The 18,794-nt window shown below is 31.2% G+C and overlaps 1 protein-coding gene across 1 annotated transcript in view; it reads left to right on the forward strand.

The window, feature by feature from the left end:
- LOC106465015 (zinc finger FYVE domain-containing protein 26-like) overlaps nucleotides 1-18,794 on the forward strand; it is a 158,721-nt gene that overhangs the window by 38,387 nt on the left and 101,540 nt on the right. Inside the window, exons 8-12 of the mRNA XM_022392838.1 lie at nucleotides 1,204-2,108; nucleotides 2,550-2,874; nucleotides 9,923-10,131; nucleotides 14,205-15,156; nucleotides 18,119-18,215. Coding sequence (XP_022248546.1) covers nucleotides 1,204-2,108; nucleotides 2,550-2,874; nucleotides 9,923-10,131; nucleotides 14,205-15,156; nucleotides 18,119-18,215 — 2,488 coding nt within the window. The remainder of the gene's footprint in view (nucleotides 1-1,203; nucleotides 2,109-2,549; nucleotides 2,875-9,922; nucleotides 10,132-14,204; nucleotides 15,157-18,118; nucleotides 18,216-18,794) is intronic.

Raw genomic sequence — 18,794 nt, forward strand, 5'->3', positions numbered from 1 at the left:
ATTTAATATGCAGTTGTTAATGTGATCTTAAATCCACTATACTGAGACATTTCATAGCTCATGCAACAATAATAGCAGGATATTGTAAAACAAACAATTTGCTACAGTCTATTTGTATAAAGTATGCTTGGTCTTTCATAATGACTATTCTAGTAAGCAAGTGTGTATGAACAAATAACACACTTAAAATCTTGGTTATGACTTTAGTACAGAAAGTTCTAGCATGAAAAAATTTGATTTTAGATATATCGATTATCAATATATTTATTAAACTGTACTGTCTCTACATTGGTTGTGACTGTAATACAGAAAGTTATAGCATGAAAAAATTTGATTTTAGATATATCGGTTATCAATATATTTATTAAACTGTACTGTCTCTACATTGGTTGTGACTGTAATACAGAAAGTTATAGCATGAAAAAAATTTGATTTTAGATATATCGGTTATCAATATATTTATTAAATTGTACTGTCTCTATATTGGTTGTGATTGTAATACAGAAAGTTCTAGCATGAAAAAATTTGATTTTAGATATATGGGTTATCAATATATTTATTAAACTGTACTGTCTCTATATGTGTTTGTGTGAACAATATATACCACTACCAATATTAAGCCTATGGTCATAGTTTTAGGACTTGGTAGAATGACTATAGGAAAAGACAATTTCTTTTTGGAGGGGAAGTGTAAATGGTGCTTTTTAATTTTTTTTTTATTGATTTTTGTGAATTTTTTATTTTTGAAAGTTTATCATGATTTCTGATTTGAATTCACATTCTGTTTTGCAAAACAGTGTTAGATACTTCTATAAGAATACTTGGACATTGAGTATAATCATGTGTCAGTAAGAGGAATTTAGTAGAAATGTAAATATTCTACATCATGTTTGTATTGTTGATGTTTTAACTAGTTATTACATCAAAAATTGCAGCTGAAAATTAGTGATACAAATTCTAATTTCAAGAAACTTGCAATGTATATACTTTGTCTAATATTTAAGGCTAATGAAATGTTATTGTAAAGTTTAATATGCAACCATGCTTTTTTTTTAATGCATTTTCACTCAATTTAAAGAATAAAACTAAGTGCAATTTGATGTGTGAAAAGTAACAAATAATACATGTAAATAAAAGTATATTACAGGTAAATAACTAATATATTCATAGTACAAGTAGTAAATTCAGGTTTATTGTTCTTAGTGAGTGCAGTTTTAAATGAGAAAATATGGAAAAATGACCTTACAAGATGGAATCTACTCCAGCTGCGAGATGTGATGATTTATAAAGGATTTGTTGCTGTTCAGTATGTGATGGATGCTATTTATAATAGTAGAGATATAATGTCATTTGAGAAAGCTATCTCAAGAACGGCAAAGTTGAAAGTTGTTTCAGGTATTGGTGAACCTAAAGCTGTGTTAGAACAATCAGACCTCAATGTGGAAGAAAAGAAAAACATCAATAAGAAATCTTTGCAAGAAACTTACTATGCTAATGTCATCAGGTTGCTTGAAGAAGTTCAAACAGAACTTCAAGAAATCTTTCCTGTATCATTTCGTGTCGAGATTTTGGAAAATATATTTTCTTTATTGTTTGTTATGAACAGTGATATTCAAGATTTAGAGCTTGAGTCTGATTCAGAGTACGATAATGATATGGAGGAAAGATACGTGAATCCAACTTCTTCTCATCTTAGTTCTCAGCAAAACACCTTTACTGAACAAGTGGATATTTCTTTTCATGGGTCTCACTTTGGAAAAGATGAAATTTCTGTTCATCAGATATTTGATACTGAACAGAAAAAACAGGATCAAGCAGAAGATCAAGATTTTGATTCAGATTTCATTAAGCCTGCATCTTCTCCATTCACATTCTACATTACAACAGATAAACTGAAAGACTCTCCAACAGAAAAATCAGGACTTTGTGTGAGTCAATCAGCTGGCAGCTCACATAGCACCTCTAGCAGTTCTTCTGGCTACTCTAAAATAGGATTTCTCTGTAATGAGGTAATAGTTCGAGACCTTTTAGCTTATCTCAAAGATTCTATTCTGGATGCTAAGACTGCTGTATTTGAAGTTCTAGGAAGCAAGGGTCTTGGCCAAAAGGTAAATTGGGGATTGTTTATGAGTTTTGACATAAAAATCAAGTATAATAAAACATTAAGCTTAAAGAGTAATCTTGGATATATAACGATCTGAATACAAAGTATATTTTTGCATAAGAACATTTTTTTTTTGTTGACAATGATTTTCACTATAAAATAATTGTATTTTTTCTGAAAATTCATGATTTAATAAAGACAAATCACTACTTGATAATTTTTATATTTATTTAAATACATGGACTGTTCATTAAATGTTGTTAATGTTAGTGGAATGGTAGAGAATGAGAAATAGAAAATAAAAGTCATGAAGTTTATGCATCAGTTTATTAAGTGATTAAAAACAAATCTAAAAAATAAAGTAATCACCTAAAAATTTTGAAAATCCTTAAATGTTTCTTTTAAAAAAAGGTAATAAGCAGTTAAGAATTATATTTTTCTTTAGAACCAAGAGGAGACAAAGCAACAGCATTTTCATGTTAACACTCTAGTGGGTAGTGTGTTACAGTCATCAGTATCTGAAGCAGATCTGCAAAAAAGACTGTCACTATTGTCACAATATGTAAGTGAAGCTCAGTGGCGGTTTCAGTTGGTTTCTAAGAAAAGTGATCCAAATAAAATTGGAATCTATGATATTGATGTATCAGAAATTGTACGTCTGAAAAGAAAGAGAAGCTGTGTTACCCAGAGCCAGATAACATCAGAACCTGTTTACTTGGATTCAAGTTCTTTCAGCCCATGGAAAAAAAATGAAACACCTCTTACTAGTGGTGGGTAGTTGTGTTATCATATTTTTTTATATACGTAAGAATTGATTGAAGATGGGAATAATTTATACATATTACTGAACTTACTTATTTTAAAAATTTACTCCAATATTTCTATAATTACAGAAAAAAGATAAATGATCCCGGTATGTAAGCATATTGATGATCCAAAAAAAATATTTCATAATGCAGGTGTGTGTGTGTTGATGGTTCAAAATAAGCAAGTCCAAAAATCTGTCTGTATGAATTATTCAATATAAACTATTTTAGTATGCAGTAAATATTGGTTTCATCAAGTTTTTTTTTTTTATAAAAGATGATTCAGTTGTACTTCATTCATTTACTAAGATATATTTGAATATATTTTCTCTGTTTTTCTTCTTCATTTTATGGTAATACCTTGTGAGGTTTTTTTCCTTTACTTATACAAACTTGTGTTCCCTGTACATGGTCCCCTTATGATTCTGCAGTAAGCTTCAGGACTTATAATGCTAAAAATTGGGTTTTAATACCTGTGGTTGGTAGAACACAGAAAACCCATTGTGTAGCTTTGTGCGTAGTGCATGGTGACCAGTATTATACTTTCATCTAGTTTTTTCTGCTAAGAAAAGTAAAAGTGTTGAAACTGTTGTATTTAATTTATACAGATAAACTTCAGTTGACTGTTGTTACTCTCATATATTTCAATTGTGAAGCAGTATACCAAATATGCTAATAAATACTTTTCTAGCATCTTACTTTTAATCTTTCACATATACACATCACTGAAAAGCAAGAAAGTATAGATTGAATTCATATAACAAACATACATACAGGAAGTTCAGTTTCAGTTAGATAAACCAGTTTGACAATTCCTTAATGTTTCCAATTATTTTCTAATCATGCTTTTCACTTTTATTAAACATTAGACCAAACTTATAAGGCCTTATATATTCACTATGCTGTAAAAAGAGCAGTAGACAATTGTAAACTTTAATCATTAACTGTACTTTTTTCTTATATTTTAAAATTGTTTAAACAGTTATATTAGTTAGCAATTACCTTTTAAAATCTAATTTCCTGTTTTTCCATTTGATTGTACAAAATATTGTTTTAAAGATGTCACATTTTGGTTTATGCATTTATTATTTTTATACATTTCTTAACATATCAAATTATAGATGAATTTAAGTGACAGAAAAATTATTAGTGTAAAGAAGTAAAAAATAATAGAATTGTTTATTATATTTGCTAACTTATTATTTACTCACATACTATTTTAACAGCATTGCTGTCATTAGCAAGTCTATGTATTATGTATCTGTTTTATTGCTTTTTGAACTGTAACTACTAAAGTAATGTAACAAACCAATAAATCACCTCGCTAGAGCATAGCTCGGGTTATGGAAAACAACATTTATGTGCAAGTTTCATGAGATTTAAAGCTGACTACATTTTCAAAAGAAGCTGGTGAACTCAATGATAATCTCAAATTTGCACTTTTTTTTTGTCGTAATGATATGAAATGTTTTTTAGTATCTTTATTACATAAAACCAAAACAAAAGTAAATCTTTAGATATTTATGTTAAAAATTAGACTAGCAAATAAAATATTTCTACAATTTGGAAATAGAGTAATATTTTGTGTAGTTAATCACTAAATTATTTTATTTACATTCAACTTGGGATGCACCTTGTGCCACAAATTAGACTCTTTGGTGACAGATTCTAATAACTTAATGCAAAAGAGGTTTTGTTATACCCCTTATGATGTCAGAATTTTGAAAAATTAAATTACTACCTAACTCTATTACTTTCTTTAATGGTACGTAAAGACTCAATGTCTAGACTAGCAGTATAGACAGGTTTGTCAAAATCTAGTTTAGACGCATTTTTGGAAGACTCATAACTGTTGCTGTAAATTCATTAATTAAATGATATTCGAAAAACCCATCAAAAAAACCTGCTAATGTATATGTGAAGGTACCTATACATGACACAATTAGTCTAGTTGGTTGTCACTAGAAACATTTTGATGGAGTGTCTTTGGGTTCAACAGTTGCACCAAGTTTAGGTAATTTATTTTTAAGTTATCATGAAAAAATTTGGTTAGAAAATTGTCCCAAACAGTTTAAACCTTTATACTGCAGAAGATATATTAATGATACATTTGCAGTTTTTAAAAATAAACTTGATGTTTATGAATTTCAAAATTATTTGAACAGTCAACACAACAATATTAAATTTACAATAGAAGAACAAACTGTAAATACTTTACCTTTTTTATATACCAAGATAGTTAACTCAGGTAGAAGTTTTGAGACTAAATGTTACCATAAACCAATGTTTACTGGGCAATAGTTTCATTCTGATAATTTTTTACCTTTTGAATTTGAGAAGAATTTAATTTATAATTCATTGGGTATATAATATAGAAGTATAAAATATAAAGGTTTTTTTATGAAAGAAAAAAGTTTTCCTTTACAGTAAATTGATAGTATTATTGAAAATTAGTTGAAAACTATGTACATTTCGAAAATCAGAAACGTTGAAACCAAAGAAATAGTTCATTGTATTCTTCCTTTTACTGGCAAACATGCCATAGAATTGAGGAAAAACATTAAAGTGATTTTGAATAACAAATGCTATCTGCAAATTAAGTTTAGAATTGTTTTCCAACCAATATGTCATATATGTAATTATTTCAAATTTAAAGGCAGGATCCCTAAAATGCATTGCTTCTACATCATCTACAAATTTACATGTCCAGTGTATAACCATGGCTATGTGGACTCTACAATTTGTTGTTTGAACTCAAGAATTAAAGAGCATGTGCAAAATATGCCATATAATCAGTTGACCATTCTTTGTCACTGTTTGTAAGACTGTGACATTGGAATTATAATCAATGATTTCAGCACCTTCGGAAGTGTGGCCAATGAAAACATGCTTCACATGAAATAAATCTTGTGGATACACAAGGTGCTTCCTGAGTTGAATGTAAATAAAACATCATCATCTTTACTTCTGAAGCTATAAATTGTTTTGATACTGCTGTACAAAAAGAAATAGATATTTTTATTTTCTTTTATTATTTGCTTGAAAATGTAAGAAATGCTTGTTATTTGTAGATGGCAAGGAATTGAAATTGAAGGATCAATAAAGAATTTCTGCATTAATTCTCTGAAAATATTAAAGTGTATTAATATGTTTATAAGAAATTTATTCCATTAAAGCTAGTATTCAAGTATCAGTAGAATGTAAAGCATATAGTTTTTACATTACAAATTATGCTACAGAGGATGTGTGAGAGAAATTTCTGTTTGATCATTTAAATTTATAAGTTAGAATTGTGTTTAAGGCTTAGTAATTAATATAAGTTATTGTATAGATATATTTATTTGGAAATTTTTGTTCAGTTTAAATTCTTTGAAAACTGTGATTTAAAAGTAATTATTTAGTAAGTTGTTTTGCCCAACATGCACGGTGTCAGTCCAATTGGAGAATTAATATTTACTATAATTTGGAATTTACTATGTATATTTTTATGAAATTTGGAAATTTTTTGATAAACATTACAGGTCTGTTGTATACAAATAATCAGATTGTTTAAGAAAATATTTTTACGCAAAGTTTGTCTGTGAATTTATGGAATCAAACTGACTCTGACTATCTGAGTGCAAGGTAATTTTCTCATTTATTAGTAAAGAAATATTTTTTTCACCATACAGTTTTTTATAAAAACTTGTAAATTAATATCAAAAGTTTTGTTTGGGTAAAACATTGTGAGTTATCTCTTCCCTAACACTAACTGTACTGAAAACTGAAAAATATGAAAGAAAATCAAAAGTCCTTTTTCTTCAGAAAGACTGCAATTATTTATCCTAAGAGCTATAAGCCTATAATCTTTTCACAAATCCTTTCATTTAATTTTATTGTTTCATTGCTTTTTGATTTGTGTCTAACTGCTAAAGTAACATAACAAAGCAATAAATCACATGGCTAGAGCATAGATCAGGTTATGGTAAACAAAATTTATATAACACACTAACAGCTCATGTGCATACCTGAAAAAAAGAAAAACTTAATTGTTTGCATTTAAGTTGTTTTACCCAACCTAATAAGCTTCTAACTTTTTCACATTTGGTTACTTTTATAACAATAAATAAAAAACATACATAAAAACAAGAAATTGAGTACTTTCATCTGAAATCTTCTATTTTTTACAAGCTTCTTGTAAGATAAAAGTCTAACACTAGGCCTTATTCTTAGTAACAATGATGTGGTTTCAGATTTTTTTTAAAAATTCAAATATGCGAGTTCGAATTCAAAATATTGCCTTGCATATAAAATACAATGTTCTAAAACTAATAACCCATTTCTAACTTAGTTAGCTAGCTTTCTAACTAAGTTAGAAATGGGTTAAAATAATTCCCATACCTGGGCAAGTATACTTCCAACACTGGCAATGAAAATGATGGTGAATTGTTCAAAACTGGTTATTTCTGTGGCTCCAATCCCTGTTGAATTCAATAAATTGAATTTTCATTTTTTTTTTAATTGATTATAAATAATCCAATAGCAAATATATGAGAGAATTATTGAAATGTTTTTAAAGACAGGATGTGATAGGAGTGTGTAGCATGTGGTATTGATTTTATGGTTTATATCTCAATAAAGCAAGAAGATTGAGGCTATAAATTTAGATTATGTCTTAGCCATACCTATACTATAAGTATGTAATTTACATCAAATTCATAAGTTGAAACTGGGGTAGAAAGAACATCTAAAATAGGCAATTTGGAGATTGGAGACTATAAATGTGGGTTATGTCTTAGCAGTATCTGTAAGTACACAAGTCAGGCCACAATCAAAAGACCATGTAGGGTTAAAATGGAAATCTTAAATGGGCAATATGAATGAAGAAGTGTCATGTGATACAGAGAAGTGAAGATTGAGAATGTATTCCTTTGAAATTAAAAATTAAAACTTATAAAATTTGAATTAATTATAAAGTATGTTTTGGTGCCAAGTTTATTGACAAAAATTTATAATAAAATTATCTAATTATGTTTTGAATGTAAATGTGTAAGAGGTTTTGGCATATGCACTTTAAACTCCACCCATGCACTTGTTTGGTAAGGATCATTACGATATATATGTTTATATATATATATATATATATATATAACTAATAGCTGTACTATGAAGACAGTATGATAAATTATTTACAGTGGATTATATAGTTATGTGCTAGATTAAATTATTACTGTTTTTTATATTTGTAGAACATCTTACGAAGGCAAATTAAATGGAAAATGGTGCTTTATAATAAATTAGGTTTATAATATGATGTGGGTTTATCAGTTCCTTCCAAATTTTTCACAAGTATAAAATATAAATAAGATATACAAAGGAATTTCTCAGGATACAATGTTTACATATACTTTATTTAGGTTTATGCTTTTAACTGTAGTTTTTGGAACATTGTGTTTAGTTGTATACTTTGAAGATATTTTGTTGGAATATACTCTAAGCACATATTTCTAAAACAAGTTTTAATGGAAAACTCAAGATAAATAAAAAAGTGCTTTTTTAGCTTATCAGAATGCTTAGTTAAATAAGAATATTGCTTCAAACAATTAAGGTATGATGAAAGTTTTTATAATTTTAAGTATTACAAAGTACAACTGCTGTTATTAAATAATGTCATTTTTATGTACAATAAGTGTCAGCTAACCAGTTGTGGAGTCCATGATTATAAATACTCATTTGGTTCTACAGATTTTGAAATCTGATTGGTTACCATAAAACATTTGTTAACCCTATGCATATGAGTGGGTCAAAGTGCTCATTCCACAACCATTTACAGAGTTTAATTCAAAATTTATGTAGACAATTTTATTATCATTGTGTGGCAATAAACTTGGCATTAAAACATAGTTTATAACTCAAAGTTTTAATTTCATAAGGAAGTATCTTAATAAATTCTCTGTCTTCACTCTGTGTTATGTGATTCTTCTTGCATCTGTTTCTCTTTTTTTTAAGTTTCCTAGTATGAGTTCAGTGTCCAATCAATTATTAACACAAGATGTAGATATTTGCAGGTCAGAATCAAAAATTTGGACCTCCCACATTATTCATTTGCTGAGATATAAAAAGATCACTCAACCCACCAGAGAAGTTCCTTCCATACATCATAGCTTTGAAATAATTTTTCTAAACCACATGGCCTTATTTTGTTGACATGATTATAGCCAATAGAAAGAGCAAATTTGAATGTATAGGCCTCTTAAGTTCATTTGTTTAGTTTTGGAAATCTGATTTGGTAGTTTGCAAGAAAATGTTTTGTGTGTTGAGTGAAGTCATTACTCCCAACTTGCTCCTGAACTTTTGATTCAGGTAGAAAATTGAGGCCAGGCAGTTGCATCTGGTCCATATTGTCCAATAGTAATTGTTGTGTAGAATTGATGGTGGTGGTGTATCTAGTTCAGGTGTCCAGCCAATTATATTAGTGTTCTAAAAAAGTATCTACATCTTACTAACCATATTTCATGAGATTTGTAGTCACTCTGCAAATACTTGCTGTGTTTGACTGGCTTTTAGTCAATCTGTTGTTCTCCACATCATGGAAATGTTCTCTGTGATCTCAGTACTTATTTTTTAACAATTTTTTTTGTGCTTAACAACAAACACAAACATACACATATTGCTATTCAAACTGTCAAGAACATACTTCACTTTTCTATACCACTGAAGTTTTTAAGTCACTTGATTCTTGTTTTGCAAGCAAATGAAATCAGGTATGCAATTGACATTATTTAGTAACATTAGTTGTGCTTTCTTATTGCTAAAATATAGAAAACAATTATTATCCTTTAATTGTTTTAAACAATATACTTCCAACTTAGTTTTCCAGAAAATGTGAGATTGGATATACTTTAGAAGTATCCTGTCATTCTCATTTTTAAGTACATTGGAATACTTTAGATGTAAACATCTTGGAGTACTGTGCTTTGAAGGTTTTTCTTTTATGCTGTCACTAATACATATAATGTTGTTTTTCCTATAGATCAGACAGGAAGTAGCAGCAGTAGAGAAGGGGCAGTTAAACATCAACAGAAGTTAAAGCAAAAAAGAAGCACAACTCCAAAGCATAGTACTTATTGTAATGGTTCCCAGAAATTAGGAATTATTCACAGAATGCTTGCTTCACCTGATACTCTTCTCAGGTATTCATTGTTAGAAGGAAATCAAGAACAAGCAAAACAAGTAATCCAGGTACTAAAGTTTTCTTTGTACAGACTTAAACATATTGTAGTTTACTTATATGTGGTACTTATTAGAAATTGAATACTTAATGTTTTGAATCTTTATATGTGGCTTTAGTGGTTTTGTAATAAAATCTCACAAAATTACTATATATATATATATATATATATATTGATCATCTTAAAGTATTCAAAACGAAAATAGAATGTTCTTTTGGAAATACCTTTATTTTTTACTTTGTAAATTAAATTTCAAGAACTCATCTTACTTTAATTTTTGTGTTTAAAGAATGAAATATATAATTTCAAAAATTTTACTCACCTTTCTGCACCATTAAAAACTATTACCTTGCTTGCAACTGCTGTGAAATGTCCTGCTCATTTTCCCTTCTATACATCTCTAGGTGTATTGTGTCAGCCTATGATGTAATCATCATAATGCTGTCACCTTCCATTGATAGGTGGGTGACACAAACTCCATGCATGGTAATCTCTGTGAGCACTAGCATATGATCATAAATTCATTCTTTCCTTGGCACTACTTGTGTTCAGACATGTTTTTCCCAGGTTTTAAGAGTTTCTTTTCACTTTGATTGACAGCCTTTCATTAATCATTACTACACTGTTTTTGTCTCTTAGCACTTCTGTTCCATCCACCTGATTGCAGCTTCATTTTCTCTAGCTAACATATTTTTTCTTTGTGCTATTTTCAACAAAAAATGAAAAAAAAAATAAAAAAATAAAAGCATCCTGAAGAGCCCAGACTTCCTCTTCAGGCATGGTGTGACAATACTTTCACTGCTGCTGTTTTTCACACATTTTTATCACTATTGTGCATCAGGTATTTAGTTCTCTTCTGCCTACTTCTTCAGTTCAAGCCCATTTTTGTTCTGTTTCATTGCCTTTTGTGGAGTATGTACTGCCTGTGGACAATTTTGTCAAGCTCTTCCACCTCCATCCTTTGCTTCTGGCTCTTCTCTTCTCGATGAGGAACAGGTACTTCCTTCTTTTCTGTTTTTTTATAACTCAGGTATATGACTCATTTCTTTTGCATGTATGTCGTAAAGGCTCTTGAGTTGCTTTAATCAATGTTTTCATTTATTTCTCATCTTCGCAACTCTTTTTCTAGAGCCTAATGTCATGCCCCTTCTGTATTTCTTGAACCCCAATCTCTTGTGTCCTTTCTGTCTGCTTGGTGCACTCTTCTTTCTCCTTCTTTCCTGCATTGTGCTTGTCTTCATTCTCATCTTTTCCTTTGCTCTGTCACTTCCTTACTGTGGTTCTTCATTGAAACCCTGACACTTTTGATGGGGCCGCCCATTTTTATTTGTTTGCTCCTCTGGTTACTACTACTTCTGCTGTTTATATTTTGACTTGTTTTATCTCTTTTTGGAATCTCCTCATGCTGATTGCTTTCCTTTCAGGTGTCTGCCTTCCTTTTTCCTCTCACCATGACTTAAGTCTGCTCACTTTTCTCACTGCACCAACCTTTGGGTGTGTTCCCAATTCCTTAATAACTCGGACTGGTGAAGCTGGCTACCCAACTCTCTACACCATGGATAGCTCGGTTGTCCTGTAGGACAACCCCTCTCCTATACTCACATTATTACTTCTACTCACTGTTCCTCCTCTCTTTGGATGGGCCATCAAGATTCTTTGGTGATACTTCTTCCTTACCTCTGGAACCTTCAGTGCCCACCTTGATCACCTGTAGTCTCCCTTCACTGGTGACCCTTGAGTTGTCCTAGTTCTTTCTTTAAGTTTGTCTTTGCTTTTCATACTCCACTTTCTCTTTATTCTCATCCTCTTATCTCCAATTTTCTACATCATCGTTCTGGGAGTTTTTTGTATGGGACAGGCTTAACCATCTCCATTGTGTCTTTACACATAGAGATCTAGGAATTGAAGGCTCTTCACTTTCCTTCTCTTTCTACATGAGAAATTCTCTCACTTTTGAGAACTATGTCTCCTCTCTACGCACACAATCCTTTTGGTGGGCTCTATGGGATTTGTGGCACATGTCTTGTGAGCCCTTATCTGTCTTTGTACCTCTCCATTCAACTTTCCATCCTTGTTTGTCATGGTTTCTTGATCATTCCAACATGACCCTGGGTATTTCTCTCCCCTCTATTTCTTCCTGTCTTGCAACTTTCCTTGTATTCATTCCTTTCCAGCTGCAGGAGGATGGCTCTTCACACATCCACTTTCTCTAGATTTTGGTCTCCAAAAGAGCAGTCTCTACTTCACAACATTTGGTAATGTCTGCATCTTTTTGGACATGTCAAAATCTTCAATTCCATTTCTTAGATCATTTTGTAATCATCCATTCTTACACTTCTATGGTCGTTTCTTACATCAAACTGCCAGGGAGGCACCCACTTTTGAGACGTATGCTTTACCTGGTTTTTGGATGAAGGCCCATCTGTTTCGATAATTGTCTGTTACCAAGTAATTTTATCCACACCTTTTACTTCTTGCCCCTGCTTTATTTCCTTTCTTTTACCTGTTTTCTTCTTCTACTTGCTTAGTTACCATCATTTGGTCACTTATGCCTTTTTAGCCTCCCATCATCTATATTATGAGGATCAGTTAATTTGTTCCCTGATTGCTCCTTTTTTCTGAAAACTTAGGCTACCCAAGAGGGTTATCAGATGTTTTTCTCCCATCTCTTCCCCTTCTATTTCATCATTATAAAATCATTCCATTTTTGATAATTTTTCTTTATGTTCAGTTGGGGCTATTCACTACCATCCTGTTCAGACTCCCCCATTTTTGTAGACCCCACCATCATCTGGTTTTCCTGTGGCTTACCTCCTTCTCTGGGGGCTGATTCCTTTCCACTTTCTCTGGTTGGATTTGTCTGTTGACCATTGGAGGAGATCTTGCAGGCTGATATGAGGATTACACCTCACAAATTCATCTTTCATTATTTCTATCACTAAGTGGTTTCTTGTGCCTCTGGTTTTTTATTTAACAGAGAGCACCAAGGGTAGTCCTGTCTTTAAACATTGCACTGACTCTTGATGGGAACCCAATTCCAGATGATTGTGCCACATAACAGTGGACTGTGCACATTCTTTGGAGTTATACCCCCCTGTTCTTTTAGAAGAGCACAAGAGAACCTTTACTTCCCAACTCCCAAGCCATTGGAAAAGTTGATATGGAGAGTTTCCTTTGCAAGTGGTGCCTCAACCTTAAGTAATAAACTAGCTGGGCCTTTCTCTAATTTCAGATCTAGAGCTGGGGTGTAAACTGGAAGTGTAGTAGAGGATACCTCATTACAGTATCTTCCAAGCACTTTTTGGTGGATATGTCCAGCTGAATGGAAATTGGATTTGTCTCAGAATACAGGTGAAGGCTCCTCCTCCTTCCACCAGCCAGCCAACCATTATTGTATTTATCTCATGTAAGTATCTGACTAAGGTGAAACAACCTAAAAACCTAGCTACATTACACATTCTAACTTTCCACTCACCTTGGCAACACATAACCACTAGCACTGGCTTTTCTGATATCCTTTGCTCTGCTATCCTAGCCAAAGAAAAAAAAGGGGGGGAGGCAAAGAATATTCTTTGCTTGAGAAGGATGTGGTGTCCTCATGGAAGTCACATCCCATGGACTTTCCCTTTCTATAGCTGTTTCAGAAAGGAGCTCATCGTTGTAATTCATCTTCAGTGTGGGATTATAGCTCTTAAAGTACAGATAGATAGTTAATACTTTCCTTACCTGAAAATGTTTCGGATGGGTATTTACCTCTTTTCATTTTGTTTGTTTTGTCAAGAATGAGCTTGCGATAGTGTGTTAGTGCTCACTAAAATTACTGGGCATGGAAGTTGTGTTGTCTGCTTATTGGTGGAAGGCTAAAGCATTATGATGATTATTTCATAAGCTGGTGCAATACATGTAGACATGTGTAAGAGTGGGAGTTTAAGGCTTGTGGCATGCACAGGAAATTCCACAACAGTTGCACACAAGGTAATAGTATTGCAGAGAGGTAAGTACATATCTAAGATACATTATCAGAGATGGAAAATGTTAACATTATTGTGCCACTTTAAAAAAGTTTTAATTTCTTCTGTATAGCTTTTCAGACTACAGGACAGCTGTGATGCAAAAGAGGTTTTTTTTAGTGAAAATTTTGCACATGCCATAAAGAAATTAAACACAATGAACATTCTTGGAAATAGACAGATGGTTGGAAGAAGAAAAGTGTCCAGTGGTCAGCTTTCAGCAATTGCAGAAGCTGCTGCTTTAGGTGTGACAACTACAACAGTAATGTCACTGATTGAAGAACTGTTAACATTAACTCCAGCTCCATCAGTTCCAGAGATCAAGTTTCTTCTTGAAGACACCAATTCCTCATTAAATGCAGATGAAAAGTCTTTTCTAGCTGGATGTAGTCAGATTCATAGTTTAGTTTGTTCTGATCTTGCTTTTACTGCTTCTCCAAGTCAAGAAATAGCCTCAATTCTTTTAGATCAAGCCAGCAAAAGAATGTATTCATTGATGGCTTCTGAATCTGCTTCCCGAAGAAGAGGAGGTCTGATGCAAGTAAAAGGGTCTCGCATGATGACACAACAGATAAGATCTTTGTTAACTGAAATATCTTGTTTGAGTGAGACTTCATTCGGCAAAGAAATTCTGATTCCATTCTTAAGTATGCCAGTTAAGGATATTCTTTCTTGTCCTTATTTTTCACTGGAGCCAAAAACATTTCATGAGCAAATGAGTGCTTGGATCAAACTCTCCAAACAATTAAGTGAAGTACAACAGTTATTAAAAGAAGAAGAGAGCCAAGCTATAATAGTAAACTCTAACCAAACCAGGAAAATTTCTTTGAAGGAGATAGAAAATAAGCTTCATGCAGCTTTTCGTAAACTGGATGAAGTCTGCTCTCAGGATCTATTGTTCTGTTCCATGAATTACTTGCGTAAAACACCAGGAGAGCATGTATGTTATTTGAGAGCATTTTACAGTCACGTCCGCCAAGTTTACAAAGTTTTATGGAAATGTCGGAATCATGGGAGAAGTGCAGGTCAGCAATTTAATAGTCTTTAAGCATGGTGTGTTTAAAAATTATTTTTATGGTTAGAAATTCACTTTTTTTTTAAGGATGTATATTTCATTGTCAATGAGAATTCTAACTTGCATTTAAGTTGCAGAACAGTGTAACAACAGTTATACTTCAATTAAATATTATTATTTTGTTTTAAAAGCTCAGTTGTGTATAGGTTGTAAAGACATGGATTTAAGTTAAAAAACTTTGTATATCAAACAGATTAAGACATATCAGCTAGCAAAATTTAAAAGTATATTGTATTATGTTGGCCATAAGGTTTACAAATCTGCCCTGACAGAACATGTTGTAGATAATAATCATTACATTTAGTGTAAAAATGTTAAGATTTTCAATAAATCCTGTATTTGTTTCTAAGGGATGTTTTACAGTTAGCATATTAACTCAATTGAGAGGTGTTTTACAGTTGACAGATTAACTACATTTAAGGATCTTTCACTATTTTCAACTGTCATTGTGATTATTATTATTATTGTTTTGCTTTGATATACATGTATCTTTTTAAGTAACTAGCAACTTGTTTTTCACAAAGATCTGTATTAACTCTCTCGATACAGGTAGGTAAAGAAAGGTGTACATGTCAGGACTTTACATAGTTGCATTCAAAATTTAATTGAACTACTTTATTATCCATGTATTATGAATAAACTTAGTTAATAAATCAAATTTTAATATTATGTAAGTTTTAATTTCAAAATGAAATGTTTCAATATATCCTCAATCTGCTTGCTTTTGTAACATGAAAATTGTTTGCTCTGACTTGCCCATTTTATATTTATTTCATCACTCTTCTATGAGCTCCTGAGTTTAACATAAATTACTCATTATACTATAGATATTACTAAGACATAGTCTAATTTTGATAGCCTTCAATCTTCTTTATTTAGAGAGATATAAATCAAAAAGTCAAATCCACTTACCATGCCCTTCTATCACATCCTCTCTTTCACAAATTGTCACTAATTCTCCCTAACATTTACTGTTACATCACATATAACCAATTTATTGAATGACATACAATGCTACCTTGTTTTCAGTAGAGAGTTTTAGTTATTTTACTTACAGAATCAAAGTTGCTATCACCGAGTTCAGATCAAGTACTAAAAGAATTATTTTAAGGCATCTATGCCGTAGTTTGAAAGTCAGTTGAATTATAACAGTTATAGGAAATTGTTTCTTTGTGTGTGATTATTTTGTGTTCTTAAGAGCATATTTCAAATTAATAAAAATTGTTTTAGATATTTCTAATATCATAAGGAACTCTGGTTTTAAGTTTTGTTGAAGAGTCAACAGCAAAAAAATGAGTCATAATGTTAGTACAAAATTTCTTGTTTTTATGTCAATTTTTTATTCATTGTTATAAAAGAAAAGTAATGAAAGGGTAAAAATTATAAACTTATTAAGGTAGATAAGATTAAATAATGAAAATATAATTTCTCCACAGGGCATGTTTAAGAGTAGCTGTGCATTACTTCACTCAGTATTGTAACTGAAGCTAGTTGTTTGCCATGTGATTTACAGCTTGTATAATGGAATTATTAGTTAGACATGGTTCAAAGAGCAATAAAACACTAAAGTTAAATAAAAACAAATGGAAAGGGTAACATTCTTTATAATCTGCAATAACTGTAGAAAGAAAGAATGGTAATTTAAATATTATGTTGTATTTTTTATGTTGGTCACAGGTCAGTCAAATGACTGAACCCATGTAGTATTAGTGCAGAAAAAGTGATAAAATATAAAATTTTACTGAAAAAAACTTTGATATTCATTTCAAAGGTTATGCAAAATGAAATTTAAAAACTATAAGATGAATAAAAGTATTTTAAATGTTAACATAGAAATCACCTTGAACTCATACTAGTGAGAGCCTGAGTCACACACTGACAAATCTTTGTTAAAAATACTTAATAAAAAAAATCTGATTTTTTGTTTATGAAATACTTGTAATATTTACTAAATGCTTGCCAAATTTCATGAAGTGACCAAGTCCATGTAGATAGAGTAAACAATTATATTCATTGCACTATAAGGTAGAAGACAAATTGTATCTGTTGCACTATAAGGTAGAAGACAAATTATATCTGTTGCACTATAAGGTAGAAGACAAATTGTATCTGTTGCACTATAAGGTAGAAGACAAATTATATCTGTTGCACTATAAGTAGAAGACAAATTATATCTGTTGCAATGTAAGGTAGAAGACAAATTGTATCTGTTGCACTGTAAGGTAGAAGACAAATTATATCTGTTGCACTGTAAGGTAGAAGACAAATTATATCTGTTGCACTGTAACGTAGAAGACAAATTATATCTGTTGCATTATAAGGTAGAAGACAAATTATATCTGTTGCACTGTAAGGTAGAAGACAAATTATATCTGTTGCACTGTAAGGTAGAAGACAAATTATATCTGTTGCACTGTAAGGTAGAAGACAAATTATATCTGTTGCACTGTATGGTTGAAGACAAATCGTATCTGTTGCACTGTAAGTTTGAAGACAAATTGTATCTGTTGCACTGTAAGGTAGAAGACTATTAGAATGCAATTGATGGCTGCAAAAATTTAGGGATTTTAAAATGTTTTTAGCTGGTTATTTTTTAATGATATAGTTTAAGTTTTTGTCTGACCTAATTTGGATTTAATTCTTCTTTACTGAATACTTTAAACTGAAGGGTTGGTTTATTAGAATGAACAAAAGCAGCTGTTGTCACATTCTTGCTAGAATTTTATATAGACCTAGTACGGCCATACATTATCATTAACGTTTATGTTTGATGCTTACTTTATTTTTTTAGCAATTGTATCAAATAACAAAATATTATTATCAAACCACTGTTATTTTCATAACAGATAAATCATAATTTTATGTAACTTAGGAAAATATGTTTTCAGTGCTTGTTTTTTGTATTTATCCAGGTACTATTGCCTATGGAAGCTATTTTTCAGTGCTGAAAGAGGATCCTAGTGTAATTTTGAGAAGAATGGTGCTAGAGGATGATGTTCCACCTGCAAGGTAGGCCACTGAATTTTCAAGCCTGATTTGGTAGATTTTGCTGATAAAGGTATAGTAGCTGATTATACAATACTAACCTACATCAACCTGTTTTAACCCTTACCAAGACCATGGAGTGCATTCCAAGTGTTGAGTGCATACTTGTTTATCAAATTTCACAATTGAAGTACAAATAATAATTCAAATCCTGTCATAAAAATTTTTACTTCTGAGATAATTGAGAATTCATATTTTGTCATTTTGTTACATTTATTTGGTGTAATTTTCATAAAATGTCATTGCTGCACTGCTTCAAGGTGTCTTGCCTATAAATAGCACACTAATAAATTTTTATATTTTTAGAACTTGCTGCCCATCCCAAAGCATATATTTTGTAAGAAACTATCATACCTTGAGAACATAGTTATATATATATGTTTTTGCTTCTCTTGTGATTTTCCTCCTCTGTTAAAGGTTTCATTATTACAGCCCTTCGTTCCCACTCTTTTATGATGTCATAGCATATAGTCTGAACAATTACTTATGAAGCATAGCTTTGAAAATAGCTACAGGCAAAGTTTAAGTACCATTGAATAAGGC

This window comes from Limulus polyphemus, unplaced genomic scaffold (genome assembly GCF_000517525.1).
Source record: "Limulus polyphemus unplaced genomic scaffold, Limulus_polyphemus-2.1.2 Scaffold1812, whole genome shotgun sequence".
In the NCBI taxonomy this organism is placed as follows: domain Eukaryota; kingdom Metazoa; phylum Arthropoda; class Merostomata; order Xiphosura; family Limulidae; genus Limulus; species Limulus polyphemus.